Source organism: Lepidochelys olivacea (assembly GCF_965140295.1).
Source record: "Lepidochelys olivacea isolate rLepOli2 genome assembly, chromosome: 3".
In the NCBI taxonomy this organism is placed as follows: Eukaryota; Metazoa; Chordata; order Testudines; family Cheloniidae; genus Lepidochelys; species Lepidochelys olivacea.
This window is the reverse complement of record NC_140413.1, coordinates 6,290,947-6,304,994: the sequence shown is the minus strand read 5'-3', so window position 1 is coordinate 6,304,994 and position 14,048 is coordinate 6,290,947. Positions and strand designations below refer to the sequence as shown.

The 14,048-nt window shown below is 49.5% G+C and overlaps 1 protein-coding gene across 1 annotated transcript in view; it reads left to right on the top strand.

Moving 5' to 3' along the window:
• Positions 1 to 14,048, top strand: part of LOC311518583 (fibrinogen-like protein 1) — a 35,763-nt gene that overhangs the window by 10,132 nt on the left and 11,583 nt on the right. The window contains exon 2 of the mRNA XM_084624506.1: positions 12,259 to 12,481. Within this exon, the coding sequence (XP_084480632.1) occupies positions 12,259 to 12,481 (223 nt within the window). The remainder of the gene's footprint in view (positions 1 to 12,258; positions 12,482 to 14,048) is intronic.

Sequence of the window (14,048 nt, the reverse complement as noted above, 5' to 3'; positions counted from 1 at the left end):
CTTAGGGAGGTAGTGGAATGTCCATCCTTAGAGGTTTTTAAGGCCCGGCTTGACAAAGCCCTGGCTGGGATAATTTAGTTGGGGATCGGTCCTGCTTGGAGCAGGGGGTTGGACTAGATGATCTCCGGAGGTCCCTTCCAACCCTGATATTCTGTGATTCTAAGGAGTCTGAGGGCTGCTGGAAATCAAGGGGCAGGAGCAGATGAATTCCAGTATTCCTTCAGATGCAGTTTATTGACACAGCCACAACCAATACACTATAAAACAATAATCAAAATGATGTGACAAACAGAGTTGGATCGTCTAGTCCTTGTGATTTATTACACCGCCAGAGAGAGTTCAATCCAGGTGAGAAAAGGTTTCACGTTGTTATTGAACCTCGTAAATGTTTGCTGTCAAATGGCACTCCAGATTGGCTGGCTGCATTGAATTATGCAGATTGTTGGGTAGCTCTCAGCGTAATCAAATACTGACTTGGGGATAGTATTATCAGGATTCCAGTGAAAATCCATGAATACCTTAGGCAAAGAGCATTACAGCAAATATCGGCTCCAGATTGTTTTCCAAAGTTTTCCTGTGAATCCTGAAGCCAGCAGAAACAGTTATAACAGTGTATGGGGGTGGGGGGATGTGAGAACCTGGATTTATGCAGGAAATAGCCCAGCTTGATTGTCATGCACATTGTGTAAAGAGTTGTCACTTTGGATGGGCTATCACCAGCAGGAGAGTGAATTTGTGTGGGGGGGTGGAGGGTGAGAAAACCTGGATTTGTGCTGGAAATCACTTTAGATAAGCTATTACCAGCAGGACAGTGGGGTGGGAATAGGTATTGTTTCATATTCTCTGTGTATATATAAAGCCTGCTGCAGTTTCCACGATATGCATCTGAGGAAGTGAGCTGTAGCTCACGAAAGCTTATGCTCTAATAAATTGGTTAGTCTCTAAGGTGCCACAAGTCCTCCTTTTCTTTTTGCGAATACAGACTAACACGGCTGCTACTCTGAAACCAGTTATAACAGAATGGCAGTTGCACCATCCTGTGGCAGAAATGCCGAATGACTTTCCTTGGCTAGAAAGGATGGGGGAAGCTGGGTCTTTGAATTATCAGTATCAGCTAAAAGAGACCAAATTGTGGACACTTGAAAAACAGCTTCAGCTAACTGAAGATTCAAGCATCTCTGCAGTGTCGTCACAGATCCAGGGTGGATCGTAAGTGGAGGTGCATAGTCTGTATACCCTGGATGGCAAATTTAACCAGCAGCAATCTTGCACTGCTATTTGGGGTTTCACACTAGCAGCTGCAGAAGGGAGGCAGCCCCATTAGAGGATCAGGACTCAGAATACAGAGGCATTGATCTCAGAGGTGGAAAGGCTGGGGGTGCAGTTAATTTCAGGCACAATGTTGCACCTTGGTGCCCCAATGTTAGAACATTTATATGCAGTGATGAGCTGCCAAAATCTTAACACCCAGTTCCCTCCTCGCCCCACGAGGGGGTCGTTGCCCACCCCCGCCCGTGGGACTCCTGCCCCATCCAACCCCCCCATGTTCCTTGATGCCCCCCCTCCCTCGCCTGTCCCCTGACTGCCCCCAGAACCAGGCAGGAGGGTCTCGTGGGCCACCGTAGTGGGTGCCCACCCCACCCCTAAGAACCAGAGGGACCTGCCGGGGGGCGAGGTGGGGAGTCCTGGAGGTGCTTACTTGGGGCAGCTCCCAGGAAGCATCCGGCAGGTCCCTCTGGCTCCTGGGGCGGGAGAGCGTAGCTGGGGGGGGAGCAGGGGGGAGCGGCTGCTCCCCCGTCTGATCACATCAAAAGTGGCGCCTTAGACGCCGACTCCCTGGGTGCTCCGGGGCTGGAGCCCCCACGGGGAGAATTTGATGGGTGCAGAGCCCCCACCGGCAGCTCCCCGCCCCGCGCCTGGTCCCAGCTCACCTCCGCGCCTCCTCCCCTGAACGCGCCGCCCTGCTCTGCTTCTCTGCCCCCGCCCCCCAGCTTCCCACGTATCCGCTGTTGGTGCGGGAAGTCGGGGAGGGCTGAGAAGCAAGCGGCGGCTTCCCGCTCAGGCCCAGGGAGGCGGAGGTGAGCTGGGGTGGGGAGCGGTTCCCCTGCCCCCCGGTTACCTGCTGTGGTGCGGGCGGCCCCCCTCGCACACCCCTGCCCCAGCTCACCTCCGCTCCGCCTCCCTGGGCCTGAGCGCAAAGCTACCACTTGCTTCTCAGCCCTCCCAGGCTTCCCGCGCCAACAGCTAATTCATGGGAAGCTGCGGGGGTGGAGGAGCGGGACGGCATGTTCGGGGAGGAGGCGGAACGGAGGTGAGCTGGGGCCGGGCGCGGGGCGGGGAGCTGCCAGTGGGGGCTCTGCACCCACCAAATTTTCCCCTTGGGTGCTCCAGGGCTGGAGCACCCATGGAATCGGCGCCTAAGGCGCCCCTTTTGGCCGGTTAAATTTAGAAACCCTTTTAGAGCCGGTTCTCCCTCGCGGAACAATCGGTTCTAAAAGGGCTTCTAAATGTAACAACCGGTTCTAGCGAACCGGCTCCAGCTCACCACTGTTTGAATGTCCGTATAATTAGTGGGAATAACACCAGTCAAACTGGCACTTTGGTGTCTCAGCGGACAAAGTCGTGGGCCCAGAAAGGGAGGCAAGGGTTGGGAGATCTGGTCCTCTAGGTCACAGCTGGTTCCTCCTGCTGGGGGGCAGGGCCGCGTTGTGTTCTTGGAGCCCCGTCGCAGTGAGCTGCACTAGCAGGGGATGCCGCGTGCGGAGTCAGCCGGCTTTGCTGTTGTTGTAATGAAAGACCGCCAGGCTCAGTTCGGTGGTGAAGGTGCTTGGCCAGGCTTATTGTCAATAAAGCACAGCATTAGTGCCCTGGCCAGCGGGTCACAGGGACATTACCCCATGGACGCCTGTGACAAGGCAAAGACTCAATCAGGACACCAGGGTCCGGTCCCCTCGGCTGAGACAAAGGTGCCCCTCCTATAACTCGATACAAACAAGTTCCGTGTGACACTCCAGATGTTGTTCATTATCACCCTTATACCTTGTACCTGCTAGTTCGAACAAAACATGCTTTTCCATCTCCGTCATCCGAGCCTTATCTTACGAGGGGCCGGTGTGTTCCTGGGCCATCCCTTGGGAATTTGTTTAGGTAGTTACTCGAGAGCTCTGGGTGTTCTTGTACCATGTTCCCCAGTCAGGAGCGTGCTCACTTGATTAGCCAATACATGGTGTCTTACTCTTCTGCCAAGGCCAGGTCTACTTTGGTTCACACTGCTAGTTATGTCTAGGGCTTCAGCAAGACCTACGTACAGCAGTTATGCACAGTAGCAGAGCTTTCATCCATCCTGCTGCAAGTGTCCCAAGCTCGGGGGCTCTCAGTCCTTCCCTTGGGGAGAATGTTTCGCATTCAGGCCGTTTCACTGGGAGGATGTTTTCCCTCATAATCAACCTACATTTGCATTTGCTTAATGTCATCCCATTATTCCTAATTATCCCCCGGTAGGGGTGTTATCCCTGTAGGGCACCCCACATACCTGGACATTGCATTACAGGGAACTTCACCTATCGTACGGCTCCTGGTGGCCACTTCCTTGGCCATGATGGCCAGTCCCAGAGGGTGTCTTCTCTACATGCCCTCTATAGGTTTTCTGGGGCCCAGGCCTCCAGCTCCCAAGATACCTAGGCTGCTCCCCTCTTTGCTGCACCCACCTCCCATGACAGCTAAGTTCCTTGGGAGTGATGGAGTTGTCACCTTCATGGGGGAAGATGGTGGGAGCAGGAGATGGGGCTTCGCAGGGCTAAGGCCTGGATCTCATCTCCGGAGGGGGTTAGAAGAACCAAATCTCATTGCCTTCAGAACTTAATGCACTTGATGTGGTGTTCCCAGAGACACAGCAGAGGAGGAAAGAGCAGGGGACAAAATACTCCATAGCTCCCACTGTGTTGGGGGATGGAAACCTAGGGCCAGACCCACAGTTGGTGCAAAATGATGTAGCTCCACTGACATCAATAGGGATACCCTGATTGACACCTGCTGAGGATCTGGCTCCTGGCCGAGGTCTGTCAGTCACTTGTATTTTTGCTCTATCCCTTGGCCGAGGCTCAGATACAACGGGGATGGGCACCATGACTAAGAACCTTGATGAAGAATGACAAAGCCGGAGGAAGTTCAGTTCTGCTCAGAACACGTGTTCCATGGTCATTCAACCTCAAATCTTTGGCTCTGATGGAGTTCCTGTGACTCAGAGTCGGTGCTGAAGATCACCCAGCTCTACTGAGTGACAGAGAATAGAATAGCAGACAGCCCAACCAAGTAACAATATAGATCCAGTAGTGTAGGGAGTCCAGTAGAAATGCCTCTAGTAATATACTGGAAACTATTTTTAATGGTCTCTGGTGATTCTAGTAGGAAGAGAGCCTGAGACATAAGCCCTTGTGTCAGAGGCCTGGTCTGGGGCAGGACCTGCTCACGGAATCTGGCAACAACAGGGCTGATATTGCAAAAATACACATTCCTAAGAAGTGCTAGTCACAAAGCACTTACGCAAACACATCCCAGTGGTATCAAAACATTCCAGTATCAAAAATTGTACAAAAATGTTTCCCAAGAATAACAGGAACACACTGATCCCTCCTAAAAGATAAGGTCAGGATGACAGTATGTAATAAAAATGTTTTAATCAAACCAACATGTACAAGATAATGAGTGATAACTAGCCACATCAGGGAGCAGTAACTATGTCAGAGGAGCAGTATTAACTTGTTTGTATCAGGATATAAAGATGTATCTCAGAGGGAGTATCTTTGGGATGGGCAGGGATGGTGTCCCTAGCCTCTGTTCGCCAGAAGCTGGGAATGGGCGACGAGATGGATCACTTGATGATTACCTGTTCTCTTCATTCCCTCTGGGGCACTTGGCACTGGCCACTGTCGGAAGACAGGATACTTCGCTAGATGGACCTTTGATCTGACCCAGTAGGGCCGTTCTTATGTCTGGCCTAGGGAGGAACGGAAAGTCCTGCCTTCACTGAGCTGGTCCATTGTTATGGGCATACATGTATTAGTGGTCTGGTAAAGTCTGCGGAATACTAGTACCCTGCTGCATCGACAATAAACCCGGCTGGGTGCCTTCATCCCTTAACAGATCTTGTGGTCATTGGGCAGTTTGCTCAAGGTCTGCTGTGCCGCACACACAGCCAAAACCCACACACACACAGCCAAACATCTATCAACATCTAACCACAGTGATAACAAAAGCAGAGGATTGGAGTCACGGGTGATGGATTCTTCATAAAAGTGAGGGGGTCACGAGGCCTCACCCCCTCCATGGCCCTGTCCCTGCCCCGCCGCCTCCCCTGAGGCCCCACTCCCCAGCCAAGCCAAAAGCCGGAGCCAGGCTGGGGAGTTGCGGACCCTCCACCTGCTCAGGGTAGGGGGGCCTAAGAGCAGTCCCCGGCCTGTGTCCCTGCCTACCGGGCCCCTCACCCAGGGCAGGTGGAGGGTCTGTGGCTCCCTACAGCTGCCCACGTGACGCTTACCCCAACTCAGCTCCAGTTTTCGGTGGCAGGGCCTTGGGGGCCAAACAGCCACAGCCGGGCCATGGTAAGAGCTACGCTGGATGGAGAACCCGGGGGTGGGGACATAGGCTGGGGGTTGCTTTCGGCCCCCTACCCCTACCCCAGGCATGCGGAGGGTCCACAGCTCCCCACAGTTCCCCAGGCCACTTTTACCCGAGCCGGGCTTCAGCTTCCGGCCTAGCTGGTGGGCGGGACCTCGGGGGGAAGAAGGCCCATGGCGAAAAGTGGATGGGCCATGGCTCCTTGTCTCTCCCCATTCCAGCGCCCCGATTGGAGTTACAGAGCACCAGCTCAAGAAGCTGCATTTTACTGAAACTGAAAGTTTTCAGGGGCTGTTGGTAGGTTTTTTTATAGATGGCTCAGAGGGTGGACATAATTTTAACGACCGTTGTGCCATCTGGTGGACAAAGGGTGTAGCACAAGTGAATGAAGTGAGCTGTCGCTCACGAAAGCTTATGCTCTAATAAATTGGTTAGTCTCTAAGGTGCCACAAGTCCTCCTTTTCTTTTTGCGAATACAGACTAACACGGCTGCTACTCTGAAACCTGTCAAGATAAGTCAAGTACATGCAGGAGCTGCAGCTTTATAGGCTTTTTGTTAGACCAGCTTCTGCTGGCGAGAGACAAGCTTTTGAGCGACACAGAGCTCTGCTTCAGCTGAGTGTGTCACAGCTAAATACAGGACCAAACAGATAGTTTAGCCCAAGTAGATAGCGCATCGTCTAAGGGACCGTTTGCGGTGAAGTGGCCTGTTAACTCCCTTATAGTCATAGGACGAAAGGGGGGTTAGTGAGTTACAGATTGTTGTAATAAGCCATAAATCCAGCGTCTTTATTAAGACCGTGCTTTTTAGTGTCCAGCAAAGTTATGAATTTCAGCTCCCAGGCTGGTCTTTTGAATGTGTTGTGCAGGTTTCCTTTGAGGACGAGGACTGAGAGATCAGCTATAGAGTGATCGCTCTGTGTAAAGTGCTCAGCCACGGGTGACAGTGCAGGGATTGTCTCGTTTCACCCCCGTAGTTGCTATGGGGGCGTTTAGTGCACTGGCTGCGATACGCCACATCTTGTGATAGGCATGTGTCGGACTCACGGATCTTGACAGGTGTTTTGATCATTGTAGCGGTGGAGGTAATGGCTGCAGGTTTGGCGTCTGTTGTTCTGGCAGGGTCTGGTGCCGGTTTGAATTGGTGTGTCCTAGTCTCTGGGGAGCTTGCTTCTGATGATGAGCTTGGAGAGACTGAGGGGTTGTTTGAAGGCCATAAGCGGGGGTTCAGGATAAGGTCCCTATTGAGTATGAGCTGTAGCTGTTTGATGATACCCCATATGGGTTCCAGTGTGGGGTGGTAGGTGACAACTAGAGGTGTGCAGTCGGAGGGGTTTTTATTTCTATATTGAAGCAGGTTCTCTCGGGCTATTTGAGTGGCCCATTCCATGATGTGATCTATTTCTCTGATGGAGTATCCTCGTTTGGTGAAGGTGGTTTAGCGTGTGTTAAGTGTATATCTCGGACTTTCTCCTCAGAGCATATTCTGTGGTATCTGAGGGCCTGGCTTTAGATAAGAGACTGCTCGGTGTGTTTGGGGTGGTTACCGGATCTATGAAGATAGGTGTGGTGATCCGTGGGTTTCTTGTATATAGTTCTCTGTAGGGTTCCAGAATCCTTTCAAGATCCATGGTTCCTGCATGTGCCAATCACCACATGTAGTGCACCTCAGCCAGTGCACTAAATGCCCCAACAACAACTATGTGGGTGAAATCAGGTAATCGCTATGCTATCAAATGAACTCGCTCAGGAAAATGATAAAAGAACATTTGATGAACAACTCCAGGTGATCAAGTGCTGCTTTCCATGCATCCCTGATGGGTGTGTTTCTTGATCAAATCAAAGTCTTTGTAAGAGGAGTGCATATCAAGAAGTCCCATTCGCCGACTTCAGGCACGGATGACGACTGTTCATATAAGTCACAAGAATCACAGGAGCAGGAGGGGGTGGTCATGGGGAGTGGAGAACACAGGCAGGCCTAGTACTTGCTGTTATTCATTGGTAAGGCCACACATAAGAACATAAGCATGGCCATACTGGGTCAGACCAAAGGTCCATCTAGCCCAGTATCCTGTCTTCCAACAGTAGCCAATGCCAGGTGCTTCAGAGGGAGTGAACAGAACAGGGAATCATCAAGTGATCCATCCCCGGTTTCCCATTCCCAGCTTCTGGCAAACAGAGGCTAGGGACATCATCCCTGTCCATCCTGGCTAATAGTCATGGATGGACCTATCCTCCATGAACTTATCTAGTTCTTTTTTGAACCCTGTTGTAGTCTTGGCCTTCACAACATCCTCTGGCAAGGAGTTTCCACGGGATGACTGTGCGTTGTGTGAAGAAATACTTCCTTTTGTTTGTTTTAAACCTGCTGCCTGTTAATTTCATTTGGTGGCCCCTAGTTCTTGTGTTATGTGAAAGGGTAAATAACACTTCCTTATTTACTTTCTCTACACCAGTCATGATTTTATAGACCTCAATCTTATCCCCCATTAGTTGTCTCTTTTCCAAACTGAAAAGTCCCAGTCTTATTAATCTCTCAACTTTATGGTCTCAAGTTGCAGTGGGGGAGGTTTAGATTGGATATTAGGAAAAACTTTTTCACTAAGAGGGTGGTGAAACACTGGAATGCGTTACCTAGGGAGGTGGTTGAATCTCCTTCCTTAGAGGTTTTTAAGGTCAGGCTTGACAAAGCCCTGGCTGGGATGATTTAACTGGGAATTGGTCCTGCTTCGAGCAGGGGGTTGGACTAGATGACCTTCTGGGGTCCCTTCCAACCCTGATATTCTATGATTCTATGATTCTCCTCACATGGAAGCTGTTCCAGACCCCTAATCATTCTAGCTGCCCTTTTCTCTACCTTTTCCAATTCCAATATATCTTTTTTAAGATGGGGCGACCGCATCTGCACACGGTATTGAAGATGTGGGCGTCCATAGATTTATATAGAGGCAATATGATATTTTTCTGTCACCACATATCCAAGTGCCTCTTAGCATCATTATTCCTTCCAAACCCAACACTCTAAGGTCCTGAATACTATCAGCTGTGATTGATGTCAATGTGCATTGAAAGCACTTAGCACCTTCCAGGACTGGATCCGAAGGAGCTTGCCCTAAGAACATATCCACTGGGCTGCTGATGGACGTCAACAATGGATGCAGCCAGACACAGTTTAGCTGCAAGTTCAGACAAGAGCAAACCGTATTGAGGCCTTTTTCAGTAGCCAGTTAAAACAAGCTCCAAGCAAGCCTGATTGATGCGGTGTTAAAAATACTGGCAGCTGCAGCATCCTTGTCTACACTAGGGCTCCCAACATTGTGAAACACTGGTGCAGGTGCGTTACGAGGCCAGCTTCTGATGGAGATTGGGCACGTGAATGGGAGTGAGCTCACGGTAGATCTCATGGGGGTGATGAAGGTAAATTGGGAAAACAACGGGACACGATGCCAGAGATAATATTGGCTCCCTTGATTGAGGTGGTATATCTGCCAGTCATTACCCGAGTTCATAATCTGGGGTTTGGCTACATCTTTGTGCAGTGTAGCCTACGGGATGGAGCATGGGACTAAGACTCAGGTGACCTTAGTTCTAGTCTCAGCTCTGCTGGGTGATCTTGGGCAAGTCAATTTCACCTCTCTGTGCCTCGGTTTCCCCATTTGTAAAATGGGGGATGGTGATACTGACCTTCATAAAGTACTTTAAGATCTACAGATGAAATATATAAGAGATTGGTATTATTATTGTTATGAGCTGAGTGAAACCTTGTTACGGATTGAGCTAAAACATTGAGATCGATAGGCATGAACTCACCCTTCAATTAACATATCTGTAAGTATGAGCCACCAACTGAGACAAAAGGTGTGTGCGAACCCACCCAGGAGCTTTTGGCTTAGTATTGTTTTGGGTAGGTGGGGGGAGGGAGGAAAAGAGAGAATACACCGAAAATTGAGAACAGACAAGAACAGAGAGCCAGAAGCAAAAGGCAGGAAAGCCCAGCAGTAACCTGTGAGCACAGTGTGACCCTGGAAAAAGCTAGTGAGAGTGTTTGGGTCTGTTGGCTAAAGAGGCTTGGGGCTGAAGGCTAACAAATTGCTGTGCTTGTTCTTGGATCCCTCTAGCAAAGACATAGCTCAGTGTCTGTTTTTCGTAAATAAACAAAACTGTATCAGAGAAACACTTATCACCAGCTTCTACGCCCAGCTGGAACAACCTACTAGACCCCTGTCATAAATATAAAGGGAAGGGTAAACCCCTTTGAAATCCCTCCTGGCCAGGGGAAAGCTCCTCTCACCTGTAAAGGGTTAAGAAGCTAAAGGTAACCTCGCTGGCACCTGACCAAAATGACCAATGAGGAGACAAGATACTTTCAAAAGCTGGGAGGAGGGAGAGAAACAAAGGGTCTGTGTGTCTGTCTTTGTCGGGGATAGACCAGGAATGGAGTCTTAGAACTTTTAGTAAGTAATCTAGCTAGGTATGTGTTAGATTATGATTTCTTTAAATGGCTGAGAAAAGAACTGTGCTGAATAGAATAACTATTTCTGTCTATCTTTTTTGTAACTTAAGGTTTTGCCTAGAGGGGTTCTCTATGTTTTTGAATCTAATTACCCTGTAAGATATCTACCATCCTGATTTTGCAGGGGGGATTTCTTTATTTCTATTTACTTCTATTTTTATTAAAAGTCTTCTTGTAAGAAACTGAATGCTTTTTCATTGTTCTCAGATCCAAGGGTTTGGGTCTGTGGTCACCTATGCAAATTGGTGAGGCTTTTTATCCAACATTTCCCAGGAAAGGGGGGGTGCAAGTGTTGGGAGGATTGTTCATTGTTCTTAAGATCCAAGGGTCTGGGTCTGTAGTCACCTAGGCAAATTGGTGAGGCTTTTTACCAAACCTTGTCCAGGAAGTGGGGTGCAAGGTTTTGGGAAGTATTCTGGGGGAAAGGGCGCGTCCAAACAGCTCTTCCCCAGTAACCAGTATTAGTTTGGTGGTGGTAGCGGCCAGTCCAAGGACAACGGGTGTAATATTTTGTACCTTGGGGAAGTTTTGACCTAAGCTGGTAAAGATAAGCTTAGGAGGTTTTTCATGCAGATCCCCACATCTGTACCCTAGAGTTCAGAGTGGGGGAGGAACCTTGACAACCCCAAACTTTTGGCTAGCTGCTCAGGCCAAAAGCAGTAACATTATCGAGTCAGAGAATCATAGAACCAGAGGGTTAGAAGGGACTGCAAGGGTCATCTAATGTAAACCCTGCAGAGATGCAGGATTTGTTGTGTTTAAACCATCCCAGACAGATGCTATCCAGGCTCCTTCTGAAAATCTCCTGTGAAGGAGCTTCCACGAGCTCCCCAGGTGTCTGCTCCATTGTCCTGCTGTTCTTACAATGAGGAGGTTTTTCCTGAGATTTAATCTAAATCTGCTCTGCTGGAGTTTGACCCCCTGCCTCTCGCCCTGCCCTCTGTGGCAAGAGAGAACAGCTTTTCTCCATCTTTTTTATGGGAGCCTTTAAAATATTTGAAGATTGCTATCATCTCCTCTTCTCCAAACTAAATATACCCAGATCCTTCAGCCTGTGCTCATAGGGCTTGCATTCCATCCCTTTGATCATCTTCATTGCTCTCCTTTGGATCCTTTCCAGTGTCTCTTCATCCTTTCTATACATTGGTGACCAAAACTGGACACAGTCCTCCAGCTGAGGCCTGACCAGAACCAAGGAGACCGGTACTAGTACCTCCTGTGATTTGCTTACTATGCCTCTGTTAATGCAACCTAAAATTTTGTTTCCTTTTTTTGCAACAGCATCGCATTGCTGACTCATGTTGAGGTTGTGATCCACCACAACTCCCAGCTCCTTCTCAGCAGTGCTGCTGCCGAGCCAGTTATCTCCCATCCTGTATTTGTGCATTTGTTTTTTCTTCCCAATGCGTAGCACCTGCCACTTGTTTTTGCTCAATTTCATTGTGTTGTCTATAGCCCAGTTCTCCAATTTATCAAGATCCCTCTGAATCTTAGCTCTATCCTCCAAAGTGTTTACAACCCCCAACAGCTTTGTGTCATCTTCAAATTTGATCAGTGTGCTCTCTAGTCCTACATCCAGGTCACTGATAAAGATGTTAAACACCACCGGACCCAGAACAGATCCCTATGGAACCCCACTTGAGACCTCCCTCCAATCTGACATCATTCCATTACTAGTTACTCTTTGTGGTTGTTTAATCAATTATGTATCCACTTAATGGTAGTTCCACCAAGCCTGTATTTCTCCAGCTTACTTATCGGATTATTATTAGTATTCCTGACAGCTGCTTTCTGAAGACCCAGTAGCAGCTGTGGCCGAGATGGCTGTTTCCATCCCTGTCTGGCCGGGGTGAACAGCCTTTCCTTTAGGGTGTATTGTCACTTAGAGAACAGGCTGCTACCTGGGGCTGCCCCTTAGCTCTGTTTAGAAGGCTGGTGCAGAACGCACCTGTCACTGGCCAGGATCACGTTCCCTGGTGTTCGCAGCTCTGCCCTGGCTGTCAGCTGGTTTCCCGTCCACTGGCCCACATTGTCCTTTGCCCTGTTATCTCCTGTGACATCCCCCACTATGCTGAACCCTCTGCACTGCCTGCAGCTAACACTTCTTTGGTTGCTTTGCTCCCCTGAAGCACGAGGAGAAGAACAGCCGGAACTCCACGGTGGAGCAGCGGGTCCAGGAGCTGGAGCAGCGTTACAATGAGGCCAGCACGCTGCGGCACATCCAAGCCACACTGCTCTACGACATGCAGGCCCAGATCCACAACATCTCCCTGCTAACCGAGTGGGCCCGGCGCAACCCCGGCTGCCTCCTTCCTGCCGAGATGAGGTCGCAGCAGGAGATGCACCATCCAGGTGATGGGGAATACCTGGGATGGGCGGGGGGCGAGGGGCTAGAATCCAGACTAGACGCCTGATCTAGCTAGTTCACATAACGATAGCAGTGAAAGCTGGGGCAGAATGGGCAGCAGCATGAGCTGTACAGCCCCGTCCTGGGTATGTACTTGAGCCGCTGGCCTGAGCTAGCAGCTTCACTGCGATTGGTGCCGGAGCTAGGTAGCACGATGAACGCTAACTCAGGTACGGCTACATGTGTCGTCCTCACACCTCCGACTGCAGGTCTGATGAAGAGGGGTGAAAGTCCCAAATAATTTCAACCGGGAGGAAGCAAGGCCATCTTTTTGTTACGTAGCTGTACCGTGCTCAGCACAGTCGGAGATCGGGCCTGTTGCCATAAATGCCAATAGTAAAAAATAAGACTAGACTATGTCCTTGCATTTTATGGACTTTCGCTCCGTTTTTTAGGCCAAACGTTTCACAGTTAGATTTGGGGTGTCCAATTTGAGGCGCCCTGGGCTGTGATTGTCAGAATTACCGAGCACCTGCGGAACTGTCAGGCTGCATCTGGAGCTTCTCAGAGCCTCAGAAAAGATGGCCCTGAAGTCCTCTTGATGCTGGCGATATGCCCACACCATGTGGCAGGAGGCAGGTGTCCCGAGCACCTCCTGGCCCATGTACCACAAGTAGAGCTGACCCCAAAAGGTCAATTCATTTTCATGGAAAATTTTTCTCTCTTCTTGAAATTTTCCCGTTTTTTTTCATTGAAAAAATGAAAGTTTTTGGTTAAAAAAAATCATTTTTGGTACAATTTTTGAAAACCAAACCCCCAATTCTTTTTTTAAGCAAAACCTGAGGTGTTGGTTTTTTCTATTACCAAGAACTGAAGATCTTTTACCAAAAGGGTTTTGGTTTCTGGTTTTGTTTTTTTAGAAAAAGAGGAAAATTTCAACCAAAACTAATAATGCTCCTTTTGGTCAAAAACCCATTTTTCACCAAAAAGCTGCTGTGATTAAAACATCTCCACCAGATTCTCGCCGCTGCCCCGACTTGGAGCGCTCAGTTTGAGAAATCAGGTGGGCACGCTGGTCTGGGTTCTTGGCCCCCGTCGTAAGACTGAAAAGCACACGTGACTGTGCTTTCTGAGATGTGGATACTTATCCAGTAAGAAGCCGGCTGAGCCCAATGACTCCTTCTACACACGCTGATCAACAGGCCTGATTTGTTAATGCCATTCACCTACCAACCTGAATCCGATTTGAGCCAGTGGCGTTGGGAGGAAAGGCGCGTTAGTTGGTTACTGAGCCTATGAGCCAACCAGTCTAATTGTTTTCCATCATCCTTGTTTTAAATGAAGCCAGCTCTCTCAGCCTTAGGTACCATGATAGCTTGGCTCCAATTCCTCTGGCCACCAGGTACACATAAATAATTTCTCTTTGGAAGAGTAAATGGCCGGCTGGAAAAAGGAGAACTGGTGCTGGTGGTAATACCCTCACTAGGCAGCAGAAACTAGACCCAATAGCCCCAGAGTGTCTCCCCTGTGAGATTTCCTTGCATGGTATTCTCACAGGGTTCCCTTTAGCAG